The sequence below is a fragment of the Sprattus sprattus genome (genome assembly GCF_963457725.1).
Source record: "Sprattus sprattus genome assembly, chromosome: 16".
Lineage (NCBI taxonomy): Eukaryota > Metazoa > Chordata > Actinopteri > Clupeiformes > Clupeidae > Sprattus > Sprattus sprattus.
Genome location: NC_137914.1, coordinates 20,626,149 through 20,641,217, shown reverse-complemented (window position 1 = coordinate 20,641,217; position 15,069 = coordinate 20,626,149). Strand labels below are relative to the sequence as shown.

The 15,069-nt window shown below is 40.1% G+C and overlaps 2 protein-coding genes across 3 annotated transcripts in view; one reads left to right on the top strand and one right to left on the bottom strand.

The window, feature by feature from the left end:
• The first annotated feature begins 3,176 nt into the window (after positions 1 to 3,176).
• Positions 3,177 to 6,448, top strand: LOC308377462 (N-acetyllactosaminide alpha-1,3-galactosyltransferase-like). Of its 2 annotated transcripts, none has more exons than XM_080854124.1 (5): positions 3,177 to 3,357; positions 3,497 to 3,583; positions 4,122 to 4,208; positions 4,310 to 4,447; positions 4,667 to 6,448. In XM_080854124.1, the coding sequence occupies exons 1-5, from the start codon at positions 3,314 to 3,316 to the stop codon at positions 5,346 to 5,348; spliced, it is 1,038 nt and encodes a 345-aa protein (XP_080710250.1). In that variant the 5' UTR covers positions 3,177 to 3,313; the 3' UTR covers positions 5,349 to 6,448. The 2 variants fall into 2 exon arrangements, with proteins under 2 accessions (XP_080710250.1, XP_080710251.1); XM_080854125.1 differs by having other exon boundaries at positions 3,220 to 3,357; positions 4,122 to 4,159.
• Positions 6,449 to 6,938: 490 nt separating this feature from the next.
• Positions 6,939 to 15,069, bottom strand: part of ccdc30 (coiled-coil domain containing 30) — a 30,753-nt gene continuing 22,622 nt past the window's right edge. Inside the window, exons 21-28 of the mRNA XM_080853832.1 lie at positions 14,259 to 14,424; positions 13,516 to 13,637; positions 13,275 to 13,416; positions 12,905 to 13,041; positions 11,643 to 11,754; positions 10,215 to 10,273; positions 9,267 to 9,548; positions 6,939 to 7,179 (exon numbers count right to left, since the gene is read on the bottom strand). Coding sequence (XP_080709958.1) covers positions 9,338 to 9,548; positions 10,215 to 10,273; positions 11,643 to 11,754; positions 12,905 to 13,041; positions 13,275 to 13,416; positions 13,516 to 13,637; positions 14,259 to 14,424 — 949 coding nt within the window. The 3' untranslated portion in view covers positions 6,939 to 7,179; positions 9,267 to 9,337. The remainder of the gene's footprint in view (positions 7,180 to 9,266; positions 9,549 to 10,214; positions 10,274 to 11,642; positions 11,755 to 12,904; positions 13,042 to 13,274; positions 13,417 to 13,515; positions 13,638 to 14,258; positions 14,425 to 15,069) is intronic.

Sequence of the window (15,069 nt, the reverse complement as noted above, 5' to 3'; positions counted from 1 at the left end):
CAAACATTTCAATCGTAGCTCCTCTCTCCAACAAGCACCACACATGGCAAACAAACTACAGTGATCTGGTGCGCCGCTTTAATATACCCATGTAGAACGTTGCGTCGCATTAGTACCGCTTTTGGCGCTCGGGTGTAAAATCATAATACATTTATATTTTGTTTTATTTGGTCAGCAAGGGGTGGCCGCAGGGGTGGCCAGGGACATGTCTACGGGGGCACGGGCCACCCCAGGCCTCCGTGTAGAACCGCCACTGACCGTGCATTTTGAAAATACTGAGAAGATCTATAAACTATCGAAATAGTGCTTCTTTAGTTACTAGTATTGACCATCATTAAGAGAAAGAGCATACATCAAGTAGTGAGAAACTGGCAGTCAGTGTGTTTTTCATAGTTTAATAGTTCCTTTTCAAGTATGTGCATTAAGAAACCTTGAACAGTGCAATTGGCAATACACAGTTATTTCACAATTATATATTGTGTCAATTGCACTGCATAGATCTGAAAATGTTAAGAGCATGATTGTATATTATGTCAAATTGTACAAATGTACAAATATATATATATATATAATATGAATATATACTTATACTTAAAATATATTATATTATATTGTATCACATATTATATATATCATATGTTATTCCATTGCACATTATACTGAGTCATTATATTATATTGTATTATATATATGCTATGTTATTTATATTACAGTTCAACTATTGAGATGTGTAGGCCTATGTATATGGGCCATTCTACCGAATTGGTGCAAAGTCAGGTCGGAAATATTTTGATTTTTTTTATGTTTTATTCCCAAAACTTTGTCCGTATGTATATTGTACCATATCTAAAGTACACTTATCTAGTAAAAGAACAGTCAATTTTTATATTGTATTTTCAGAATGTGTTGGAATGTTTTTCCTCTTCCAAAAATTGTCACTACCGAAACATCACATTTACTATAGTAAAAAAGTATTATTATTCACCTGTTCAGATTGTGTTTCCTTCCCTTCTCTGAAGAGTATTTTTACAAATATTTCTTGAAGGTTTTCACAATGAAATCCATAAAAATGAATTTTTTACCAAATTTTCAAGTTCAATTTATACAATTCATCAAAATCTAAGTGCAATATTTCTTTGTAAAATGCAAAATACTGATCATATTGATTCCAGAGTTGTTGATTGATGAAATTGAACATACATTAATCCAATCAGTATCATAACATTTTAGTTGATTACTCAATATACTTAATTTTTTACAAAACATCCTGTGTTTCGGTAGTGCTGCACTGTTTCGGTAGTGACATCCAGTGTTTCGGTAGTGACTGCACTGTTGGATGGATGTTCATTTCTCTCCCAAAATCTTCCAAAAGGTGCTCTGGGCCACCCTTTAGTCCACACAACACATTTATTTAAAAAATTATCGGATTGAACTACTTACCATTTCATTTTGTCACTACTGAAATCATCAGGTCACTACAATATGTTTCGGTAGTGACTGTTTCGGTAGTGACAATTCTAGCTAATTTTAAGCATAAATAAAGAATTCTAACAAGCACACTGCATGCAAAGACATCTTTGAAGAGGTGAACACACATACAAACATAAGATTTTCCATGAAACCCCAAAAGGTTTACTTAATTGAAGAAAACATGCGTTTCGGTAGTGACAATTCTTAAGGTTACACGTCGATTTTCAGACTTTGGAACACATTTATATAAAAACTATGGGATTTAGCTACTTACCATTCAACCATGAGGGTCAGAGATGCAGTGTCACTGCATGGTCAAAAATGCAGAGTCGTGGCTAAAACACAGGCTCAGCCAATGGACTAAAACTCTTGTGTTTCGGTAGTGACATGAAAACTAGGGACATGATTTTTTGAGTATAGAAAATTGATTTAAAAATTAAACCCACAATAAATCTAAATATTCCAAGTTCTATTTCAACCCAATCATAAAGATCTTTGAAATTAAATCATTGAAAAAAATCTAAAAAAATTGAAAAGTGTTATTTAAAGGCATTGAAATTTAGATGTCAGGGTTGGGGACAGCTACTTCCCAATAGAAAGTACCCTATAAATGATGATTTTGTTTATATTTAGCTTATCACTATCTCATGTAATGCATTGGGTTTATATAGACCATAACATTTTCTAATTAAATATCTATGCCTAAATACCTAATTGTTTTGTAAATAGTTTTTATTGTTGAGGGACTGCATATTACACGAATTCGGTAGAATGGCCCATATATTGAGATGTGTATATTTTTTACTGCTATAGAAATATAGGCCTATAGCTTTTTTTGTAATGTTGATTTGTGAAATAACTGTGTATTGCCAATTGCACTGTTCAAGGTTTCTTAATGCACATACTTGAAAAGGAACTATTAAACTATGAAAAACACACTGACTGCCAGTTTCTCACTATTTTATATATGCTCTTTCTCTTAATGATGGTCAATACGTAGTAACTAAAGAAGCACTATTTCGATAGTTTATAGATCTTCTCAGTATTTTCAAAATGCACGAGCTTTGCAAGAAAAGTGAGCGTTTATCATAGACCCATGCACATGTATGACTGGCGATTTAACTAGCGAGATTCAAAGTAACGTAGAGGCCAATCTTTTTCACACACTTCACGTAGAGCATAAACCCTTGAATACTCCATGAAATTGGTTGCGAAATGTAAAAGGTTATCGTGATTTTTATCCAGATAAACCGCAGCTCCTGGCAACTTGCGCTTGTTTGACAGACCGCTGAAGTCAGAGAGCTCCTTTCTCGATATGGCGGCGACGCGTTTCGCCGAGAAGCAGTGGAGGCGGCGTCTACCTATACATGTCTATGGACCATACCGCCACTCCGGGTTACGCTGGAGCGTACGCTGTGCGTGTACTGTAACTTTTGTAATTCAGACATGGTCCTTTGATCCGATGGTAGACGACACTGAAGAGTTCTGTCGTGCCAACACGTTGACATTTTTCTCTTTGAATATAAATCTTGACTTTAAGTAGGCCTATATATATCCTGCTGTTCAAAGCTTCTGCAATTCTGTGATCTACTTTCGCAAGAATTACGGAGACCCAATCCATCTTTCCCTGTCATTCGGAATTGGAAGTTCGACTGTCTGCCGTAGGCTACTAATTGAAGTTCACCATTTGCGTGAAGTACCTCAAGGATTCGCCGAAATTGATTTATTTTTGCCCAAGACCTGTGAGCAGCTCTTTGAAGAGGATGAAGTTGCAGTTCCCTTAATGAGCATAATGAGGTTGTGTTTTCCATTTCCTTCTCCTACCATCTGAGATATTTAGGAAATGGCTGGGACACCATATAAAATCAATTACTTTATCAACATAAGGTCAGTCTTTGTTGTCTTTTTTATACTCGTCGAGATAACATGCTATAAAATAGAAACTTCAACTGATTTATGCTCTCAGTTGTGTTCACAATGTGGTAGCCCATTAGCTAACTTTCAGGTTCGTCCTTATTTTTATCAGACATCTCCGCGCAAAATGGATGTGCCCACTTTTTCTATGTGTGACTGTGGTGCTCTTCATCTTACATCAGTATACAATTTCCAGTGGGTAAGTGCTACACGACTTCTATGAAATTACAATTGGGTTGTACTCTTTCCTTAGTAGTCTTATAATGGTTAATACAAGTGTAGAAGGAAGCACAAGACGATTTTTTAGGTACTGGTCCATGGTCTTTCAGAATGTGTTTTAGGACTATTTTTGAGCATAATGCAGCAACAAAAAAACTTTCCTTTTGAATAAAAAAAGTCAAGGACAGACATGAAATCTGAAGGCTACTGTAACAGTAGATGTTGATTTTTTATAACCAATGTTACATTTTGGTTTAGTCATGCAGGCTACTACACATTAGAACATAAGTCTTACAAGGGACACAACTATAAACATTTTAGGTGTATTTACGTATGAGCACATGCGATGCCCAAAATAGCCACCCTGACATACCAATGACATGAAGAAATCTACAGGCCAAACACTTATGTATATCCACACGATGAAAAGTCAGAGATGTTTACAACTATGTTTTTATTTCTTGAAGCTGTATTTGTTTTTGTCAGGTGTTTACTTTTTCTGATATACTCTCCTTCAGGTATTTTACTGCAATGATGAAGTGTACTTTGCCCCCTGGTGAGACCCTACTACCACAGGATCATATTGATAATTCACTAGATCTCTGGTATGTTAAGCGCTATAAAGTCCCCATCAAAGAAGTCCACGCGTTACAGTAAACACATCACCGTGGTGTGATAAAGCCCATGTGTTTTTAAACCCCTTCAGGTCAAGATGGGACGTTCGAACATGCACATCATGGAGGGCTCCAATAATGTGGAATGAGATGTTTGAAAAAGCAATCTACGATCAATACCATGTAGAAAAGGGTACATCTGTAGCCCTAACAGTGTTTGCCGTCGGAAGGTCAGTTTTTCATTAACTTTTATTGTTTTCCTGTTGGCATGTTTATAGACTTGTATGGGCAAGAGAAAGAGAGCAATCTCCACTAACAGTGATCTCTTCCACAAATAACTGTCCTGTGGAACTTTTATTGTGTGTCAAACAAATTCAATGAGGTCAACCAGTTCAATTCACTGCCCTACGTTTATTGATTCCTTTATCTGTGTTCTTTACCCTTTAAAGGTATTTGGAGGTCTACTTGAAAGAGTTTTTAACATCAGCAGAAAGGCATTTCATGGTGGGCTTGCCTGTAGACTACTACGTGTTCACTGATGTCCCGCATAATGTTCCCACTGTCCAGTTGGCACCAGGACGGACACTGCGAGCAATCCCGGTAAAGAGGTACGAGCGCTGGCAGGACATCTCCATGATGCGCATGAAGGCCATCACAGATGCCATCGACAACCTCATCAGCACGCGGAACCAGTATGTGTTCTGCATGGACGTCGACCAGGTCTTTGTTGGGCCGTTTGGCTCCGAGGCCCTCGGGGATTCAGTGGCCTTACTGCACGCATATTTCTACAAGAGCTCAGTAACAGAGTATACGTATGACCGAAACCCTAAATCAGTGGCTTACATGAATGACGGGGACTACTATTACCACGCTGCTGTCTTTGGTGGCACCTGGCAAAACGTGAGGAACATCACGGAAAGTTGCCATCGGGGGATTAAGACGGATAAAGTAAATGACGTTGAGGCCCTTTGGCATGACGAGAGCCACTTGAATAAGTACTTTTGGCTTCACAAGCCCAGCAAAGTGCTTTCGCCAGAATACTTATGGGCTCCGGAGATTGGCTCCACTTATGAAATCCATGTCCGTAGAATGATCTGGGCTGAAAAGCACTACGGGGTCCTCAGGGGTTAGAACTGGACTTGGTGTTCAGATGTTTAGACTTTAAGTGTTTAGACGTCATCGGTTGTATGTTTTTTTGATACGAGAGTTAGCAACCCTGCAAAAAGGCTTTGAGACGTCTTAATGTATGACAATTTTTTTGTTAATGTGCGAGTTCTTAAGTGGCCAGTGGTCCAGTGGTCTGTAAACCACTATGGAGAGGTAAGTAAACTTTTCGAAGAAAGTGCCAGTTTTATTTAGCTTTGCCATCCAACAAGCTTGAACAAACTGTAGTGGCTTAAAGTTCCCTTCTTTTGGTCAGTATGTAGTTCTTATCTTAAACCTTAAGTAATCACTCTTAGACGGAAAGAAAACGAGTCTACGCGTGTACTGTATTTCAACAACGGTAGAAAAACTGTGTTCGCTCCGTCTTTTACTGAAATTCTGACAAGTGCAACAAAGTGACAGTTGATACATCAAAAACAAACAATTGATACATTGATGCGTGAGCTCGCAACGTCACAGCTCACCTCTGGTTATTCCAAACAATGCAACCTCTGATTATTCAAACAATGCAATGCGTGAGCACTAAACATATTTTAGACTGAAATGTAAACTATAAATACAAATATGCTATCAATGTAAATAACAATCACTAAATATTAATCTAAGTTATATAATGTCTAAGTTTAACCAACAATATGAAAATGGCACTAACACAAACCATTTTATAATGTGGCTCTGCACAAAACACCACAAAAACAGAAAAGCTTTAGCAATTTTAGAAACATGCTTTGCACTGCAGTTTCATGGAGGGAATTTCCACTGTTGCAACATGATTTATAAGATTGTGAAACAACATTGGAAGGCAATGCAACACAATGCATTTGGATCCCCCTGATTTTAGTTGATAATTTGTATATTTGCTTTCTGTTCAAGGTGTTTCTGTTCTTTGATGTGTATATAGATGCTTAGTTCAGTGTGTTGCTTCTGTTCTATTATATTTTTTTTGTGATCTAATTCTAATGCTTTGTTTCATTTTTCTATTTGTTTTGATATTTTATTGTGATTTAATTGTACAGCACTCGTCAGTGTGAGTTTTTTTTTTATGTGCCCTAAAAATACATTTGACTTGACTTGATGTTGAACTGGCTTGTGTTGCATGAGAACACTTGATGGGAGGTTGTGAACCAAACTAAATAGGCTGATAGCAATAAGCTTCCAGCACATAAATACTGCGTCTTTATGGTTATCTTTACCTATTTCACAGAATCACACTCTTAACCACTGCTGTTCCATGTGATGATCCTGAGAAAAGTGGCTGATATTGTCACTGAAGACCATTCATCAAGAGGTGGAGTCAAGGGAGACGGGAGAACACAGTAAAAAATAATATGGCAGGGTTGCGAAATAAACATTGCACATTTGATATTAATACCAATATTATTGCTCTTCAAGAACTAAGCTCAGGAATTGTATTGCAGCCTTGCTCGTTACAGAATAAATGTAGAATCACCTGGTTTCATTTACATTATTTACAATACCTGGGATGTAGAATAGTACAAAGGTTCTCTAATGTTTTCACTGATTTGTATCAACTGATAAAATAATTTACACTTGAAATACAATCTGCATTTTATTAAAATACTTTATACAAAATATACAGTTTGTGACTGCAAAAAATTTAAATCTCAAACATGATTGCTTTGTAAAATCTTCTGCTTCCCAATAGACACAACAAAGAACAGTAGTGGAACAGTAACATGTTGCTTTTCCATTGCTCGGAATCCAAGGCCTTGTGGTGTGATGAATCACTGTAGTGAAATAATGGAACATTTGACATTGTATGGCTCTTTTGGTTGCACTGGTAAAAAGAAAAAAAGTATTTTCAGGATGATTCACTGCATTGACATCTGTCGGTAAACAAAGGGTTGACTCAAAAACAATCCGCATACGGATGTAATTCTAGAATGTTGATTGGTTAAGATTAGTTACCAGGCAGGAACTTGAGCAAAACCCCAACGATTACCTGGGTTTGTTAAGTGTAACATACATCCTTTATCAGTTATTTACGTTTACGATATTTACTGCTACAGATTACACCTATCACAAGTGTAATTCAGTTGCTATTAATGTTGAACAGCAGCGTTAAACATGACACCACATTAAAAGTTAGGAAAACGACTGAATTACACTTGTGATAGGTGTAATCTGTAGCAGTAAATATCGTAAACGTAAATAACTGATAAAGGATGTATGTTACACTTCACAAACACAGGTAATCGTTGGGTTTTTGCTCAAGTTCCTGCCTGGTAACTAATCTTAACCAATCAACATTCTAGAATTACATCCGTATGCGGATCGTTTTTGACTCAACCCTTCGTTTACCGACAGCATCCACTGGCACTCCTGGAAACCTGACCGAAAGAATGACCCAGGGACCCACTCAGACTTTTAAGGCCCTGCGTCTCTGACTACATCCATTACTTGGCTGAGAGGTCTGAGAGCCTCATTGCACTGGGATGGTACACACATAGTTCCGGTGGCCTATATGGCAAAGGGCCCATTTCAACCTCTTTAGAGATCCAATCCCAAAACCACTGTTACAGCATTATACTGATGGGAACCAGTTCAACCCCGCCCTGTTGTCCCTAGTGGTCATTTATAGATTATTTTTCCAACTCCTCTCCATAAGATGTTCTTTAGAGAGCTAATCGATAGTTGTGGGATTCGCCTAGACTCCCAGTCTGTATGCACTGCCACTGAAGAAGGGGTCCTCAATGTGCACCACTACCACTCTAGATTACTCTAGAATCCCAAACAACCAATTCATGTTGTGTCATGGAAAACAAATGTAAAAAAAATACAAAACTTCTGTACATCTCGCAAAAAATATCAGTGGTCCCTTTTAAGCATTGTGACAAAAAACATTCACATACAAAAATTCTGAAAAAAAAGTCACACAAACCTTTTGAATATATTGGCATGAAAATTAGCATAAACACACATAAGTAACAGAGTGGTTGGCAGTGAACAAAATGTCGAGCATGTTAAATACAACAGAGCGCCGGAAAACACCCGGCCTCAGAGCTGCGATAAACCATTCTGTCTTTCCAGTTACAGGAACACATTCAAAGGTACGCTTTCCTGCCCGCCCTGTGAAAGCTCGATGTGTGCTCAGAGCACAGGGCTGTGTTCTGGCTACCTCTCTTTAACATGATTAGCTTACATACTTCCCAAGTCCAATTACATTTAAAGCACTAAGCAGAAAGCACATGTGCTATTTCAATGCATTTCATGCACAGGCCCTAGTGTTTCTAAATTATATTTAACTGCATGAGTGTGTCTGAGGCACAGGAAGATACAGATGATACAACATTAGCACATTCCACCAAAAGTCTTATTTACAACTTTAATCTCTGGTTTGAAAAAGTGCTCAACTCTTGCCTCCTCCAAAGCAGCCACAATAGGCAAAGACCACAGTGAAATTGTTTTGTTCTTGTAGGAAAATTTTCTTCACATAGTTAATGTTCCCTTTCCTAAATAAGGCATTCTTAGAGGTTATTACTAGCATATGATTCAAAGTGGTTGCCAACTGCTTTGCCAGCTGGAATCAAACACAAGTGCTCAGCCTTAGTGACGGATGGAAACACACAGAGCTCAGACGAAGCAAGCCACAAGAAGAAGGACATTAAACAGGAGACACTATTATGATGAATAATGAATAATGATGACAGCAACCTACTCTCTTAAGCTAAAAAAAAAAAATGCAACACCTATGGCGTGGACTGATACTACACTGCAATGACGATGGACAAGTATGTGGACCTGTCCAAGAAATCTCCCAAAATAACACTTGGACTCATGCTGCATATTTTCACCACTTATTTCAAAGCTGCACTTTGACAAGTGTAAAACAGTTAGCATCTCGCCCTTGTGGGCCGCATGTACCTGTAGCCTCCCACGTCCCTTTTAGTGTTTCTTGCTGGACTGTAGCGCCTTCCAAAGGTGTTAGAGGCTTATCACGCGTCTTCGCTGGCCACGCTAATGCCGTCCTCCTGGTCCCCGAGGCCGCGGGCCCCCTCAGGGGACGTCACGTTCAGGTAGCTGAGCTCGGAGGGCTGGGAGAAGGCCACGGAGAAGGAGGACTTCAGGCTCTCCAGGTGCTCTCCTACCTTTACCCTGTGGATGGAGTCCAGGATGCTCAGAGGGTCATTCATGGCCAATCTAGGACTGGGAGGGAAGAGGGGAAAAAAATTGAAAAAGTCAAATTGTGATGGAAGGCATCCCTGTTTTAAGATTGTGTGAGCGACATATGTAGTTCTGGGAAACGTCTACTACTACATTAACAAAAAAATCATGTCATGTTATCTTTCACATGTTCTGAGCAGGCCTAGGAGTCCATACCAAGTCACCTAGACCCCCCTTTGGTATGGATTGACTCTGTCCACTGTACATACTATCCCAAAGTATCATGCAGGAATTCTATTTACAAAAATGGAGAGAAAATGATCCAGTTGAGATTAGGAGATGCCTGCATATGATCAATCACACAGGTGACAACACGTCTGTGGCACCTAGAAGACTGAATGCCATACACATTACACATTTGATTTTATCTTTTAATTAGTGTAATGCTTGTTGTTTGATAATGCAAAAACATTTTAGATATGAAGAGAGTAACTTAGTTGTAGATATGGCTATTTTTAGCAACACTATAACCACAGCAGTGACATTTGATATTGGTTTGATGTCCCATAAATATCCCACTGACCGACCATCTCATTGAAGGCCTATTTGCAGATCTCAGGCCACAATAATATGCAAGTTCTATTATTAAGGACTTCATCAAATCCGCCTGCTCTCTATTAAGAACTCAACAGAAGCAAAAACCTGTACCTTGATCCAGAAGTTTGGAGAAAGATTTCATTGTCTGAAGGAAGCATTTTCTTCAAATCCTTTTAACAAAAAAAGAACAAAGAAAGGAAACTAAGTAGCACAAACTCCCAGTACAGCAATGGCCACTTGTAAGTACATAGGCGAACAACTCCAACCTCCTAAGGCTTCACTGCACCCAAGAGCATCTGGGATCTGTAATGGTGACTGTTTATGATGGCTGTTAGGAAAGAATGCTTTGGAGCAGAAACTGGGTGAGTAGCTAAAAATAAGCCCTGCAGTCAATCCTGTCAGTGTGTTTTATATAGCACTTTATTTATCACAGCTCAGAGCAACATTAGCAAGAGCATGCTAATGAATCACAAACCTGTAAGGAAAGTGTTTAATTAACAGCAAATTATGATGAGGACAACCACTTTACAAACAAAATCCACTGACAGAACATTTGGCAGTGATACAAGCTTGCTAGTGTGCTAACTGGTGTCTTTTGATGACATTGTTGTCAATGTTGTGCCGTGAGGTTGGTTTTGAGCTACTGAATTAACATTAGGGGTGGGAAAAAAATCGATTATTCGATTTCTCTCGATTCTCTCTAGAACGATTCTTTCTCGATTCGTTTTTTTTTTACACCTGTTTTGTGTTGAAATGCAAGCTGCATCGATCATTGCATTGTTCATAGAAAGTCATAATTGTGACAAGGAAAAGCTTTTTCTCTAATAAAAAAATAGAGAAGGTAATTCATCTGTTGATTTTCTTTAATTATCAAACACAAAGTAGGAAGTAGAGACTCTGAGTAGCAAACTCAATTTTTTTTAAATCGAGATGCATCGATAATCGTTTTAGAATTGATAATCGGTTTGGAATCGAATCGTTGACCTCTGAATTAGGAATCGAATCGTGAGGTGCCAAGAGATTCCCACCCCTAATTAACATTACATTATTTTTCCTTAGGTAACATAGAGGTCATTTATATTACATTGCTAAACAGAAAGAAACACATTTTAAATCACATGATCTTTGATCCCCTTGCTTTCATTTTCAAAATCAAAGTCTGGTTTATGTGTTTAACCGCACACCGCAAAGTGTAGCCTACTGTTGCATTAAGTTGTAAATCTAAACAATAAGCAAAGATAGTGTCGAGCTGCAAGGTGAATTCTTGTGAATGCAAGGTGAATTCTTGCACATCCATAATTTTCGCCATACACCCAGAAGAAAAAAGTGATTGTGTGAAGTGAGATGAAGTTTGTAAATAAGATCAAAATACCGAATTTGTACATGGACAAACCAACTGACAGACAGCCAGCCAGACAGACAGCCAGCCAGACAGCCAGCCAGCCAGACAGCCAGCCAGACAGATGACCTGGTTGAATCCTTTCCCTGATGTCCATGCTGTTTATGCTAATACTCCTCCACCATTGCAGCACCCTTTACCTCCATACTGCAGGTGGAGTTCCTCAGGCCCCGCTCCAGCATCCCCACCTGATGAGCCAGACGCAGCGTTTTCTCCTGCAGCTGCCTGTTCTCCACCTCCAGAATGTTAACCCTGAGGGAAATAAAGACGCGTGAGCATGAGCATCTACAACTTAGGGTACAAAAGTCCATTTGGGCTTTCAGGTAAAAGGGTATGCGGCTGTGACATCAGCACAGTGTATCTCGTGATTCAGAGGTCAGAAAACAAGTCCCAGTCTGAAACCATTACATGTCCATTCATCGGTCTACTTCAATGACACTGTCTGAATTTGTCTCTGTCAGAAAAAGTCATGAAAAGCTCATTGCAGAAAATCAGAACAGTTAACCAATCCATTCCAAACTATGCACCACAGAAAAGATAAGTATGAAGTTAGCACACGCTTTAGCACACGTTATAGCATATGATTTAGCACACGCTTTAGCACACGTTATAGCATATGATTTAGCACACGCTTTAGCACACACTATAGCACACGCTTTAGCACACGCTTAAGCTCTGATGAGACATCAATAGATCAAGGGTACAAACAACAATAAGAAGTACACATTTTGCATCTGCAGTTAAGCATGGCCTACATGTACTTTTGAAGTTTAGTGGAAAAAGTAATACTTTTGGTGAATGATTGAAGTTATCTAACAAATAAGTAAATGTGAAAGTAAGCTCCAGTTTAAATATCCTCCACTTCCTTGTATTTTGAATAGTAATCTTTCATTCCTTTGTCACGTTGCACCCTTGGGGCTCGGCACCGGATACTGGAATCGCCAGTGGAATAAAGACTGAAAGTTACCACTAATCCCCCTCGCAGCAGTGTTTACAAACTTCTCCAGGTGTTGTCTGTTCTTGGCTAATCATAAAAGGCAACATTTCCATTTACTCCCTTTGCACACTAGTTTGGATTTGTTTTATGCCACCCACAGAAAAGCACCACCTACTCTTCTCTGCTGGATGGTGGTGGCGGTGCGTAGGGCGTTGCTGTTCACACACACGCACGTACACACGCTCGCACACACGCACGTACACACGCTCGCACACATGCACTTACACACGCAAGTACACAGGCTTGTACACGCGCTCACATAAACGCTTGCACATACGCACGTACACATGCTCGCACGCGCACACACGCACACGCAAACACGCACACGCACACACACACACGCACACACACACACACACACACACACACACACAAACACACACACAAACACACACACACACACACCTCTGCTGGATGGTGGTGGCGGTGCGGAGGCCGTTGCTGCCCATCTCCTCTGCCTCAGTGACACGCTGCAGCAGCTCCCTCTTCTCCAGCAGCAGCTTCTCGTTCTCCTCCGTCACCTTCCGACCATGGTCCTGCTCCTGTCCACCGGTGAGACGCAACACAACATCAGGGATTTCAAAAATCACATTTCAAACGGCCTTCATTTCTCCACACTCATTTACCTTCGAGAAAAAGTATGCACTTGATTTATGTGGATGTTGCCCGGATATTAAGCCCCTGTTCATGGCAATGCAAGTAAAATGCTTATTATTCAAACTCTATGCAGCAGATTAAAACAGTGGTTACGTTTTACAGGATCAAAGAGACTCACTCTCTCAGACAGGCTAGTGGCAAGAATGAGGTCATTCTCAAGTTTCTGAATGACTCGGTCGCGTTGTGTTGTCGCCCTCGTGTAGACCTGCTTGGCTTTGTGCAGCTTGGACTTGTACTGACACTGTTTCTCGTTGTATTTCCTGCACGAGGGGATGCAATCAGATGTGTGATACAATAGGCCCAGATCCAGCTGCAAACCAACAAAATGGTTTCCTTTCCATGTCCTCAGTGTCACGTACCGGGTGTTGGAGTCGAGCTGCAGCATGGCCTGCTGAAGCTCCTCCTGAAGCCTCTCGGACTCCTGCTGGCTGGAGGCCAGGTCCTCCTGCAGGCCAGCGCATCTCTGCCTGGTCACCCGCTGCTGTGAAGTAAACACACGGGAGGAGTTCACAGATAGCTCCTTCTCAACCCCATTCTCACAGTGAACTTGGCCTTACACAATCAAACAAGCCCACAACACGTACCACAAACATGAAAGAATTGCACAAGGGATTAGGGTGAAGATATGACACGGTAGCCCATTTTACACGGCACCATTAAAAAAAACCTTTATTATGACGGCCTTGCTTATTTACACTGACCTAAACAAGCACATACCCTCAGATCAGCTCTCCCTCTTGCACAGATGTCAATATGGCCTGGATTCTGCTCTGTGACTTCCTTCACTCCCAGCTTAATGCCAGGCCAACAACAGCCTTTATGTATTTTTTATAAAGATCGCTGCAGCGGTCACAACTCGCCCTAATCCTGCCTTAAACAGACACTACATAAAAGGGGCTTATCATACCGGAGATCGGTCTAGTTTCGTCTGAAACCAACTGCATGCCCACACAGGTTTGAAGTAGAGGAGAGAGTAGCTGTTGTGCAATACCCAAAATGAGTCAGTCATAGCAAACATCATGGCATATACATATGTTTCATAGCCACAGTTTGGCTGGCTGGACTGAGACAGTGTCCCAGGAGAACCCAGTTGGCCACATACTTCTTCTTTGGCGGCATTCTGCTCACTCTCCAGGACCTGTAGACGGGCATCCAGCTGCTTCAGGCGGTGAGCCAGCTCGGAGTTTGTGCGACTCAAAGATGCCTCCTTCGCCCTCAGGGACCGCACTTGCTGATGGAGCTCCTCCTCTCTTTGTTCTAGTAACTTCCTGTTTGGGGTGGGGAGATGTGGGATGTATGATGTTGTGAGTCTTGAGTAAACAAAGGTAATTCATTATACTACCATCATGACACACCACAGTCTATTGACGTTTTTAAAAAAGGCCTGAAAACTTATCTTTTTTCAAAAGCTTTCTTCTAATCATTGTTAATTGTTGTTGTCTTATATGTATATGTAGCACTTTGAGATCTGTATGATGTAAAGTGCAATACAAATAAAATGTATTATTATTATTATTATTATGACCAACAGCATAACCGTTGATGCTGAGCAGAAATGAGAAAAGAAAAAAAGGGAACTAAAACCAATGGACTGCATGAACAGCATTGGTGCAGAGAAATGTGCAGGTGGAGTAATAGTGATTGGAAACAGTTACTTATACAAAGGAATGGGTTAGAAATGCTCAAATGTCCCTTTCATGACCAAGGACAAATGGAGCCCTCCAAATCCAGTGAGAACCACTGGCCAAATAACACATTATACGCAATTCACATGTACTATGCATGAAATGTAGCAGTAGTGAGGAACAACCCTGGACTGGGCCCGACCATTATGGCATGAGTGTGTGGGGAGAGGGGGGGTATAGAATGCTGCAAGAGTATTATTGAGGAAGAGCCCTTCAGAGGACTGGGCA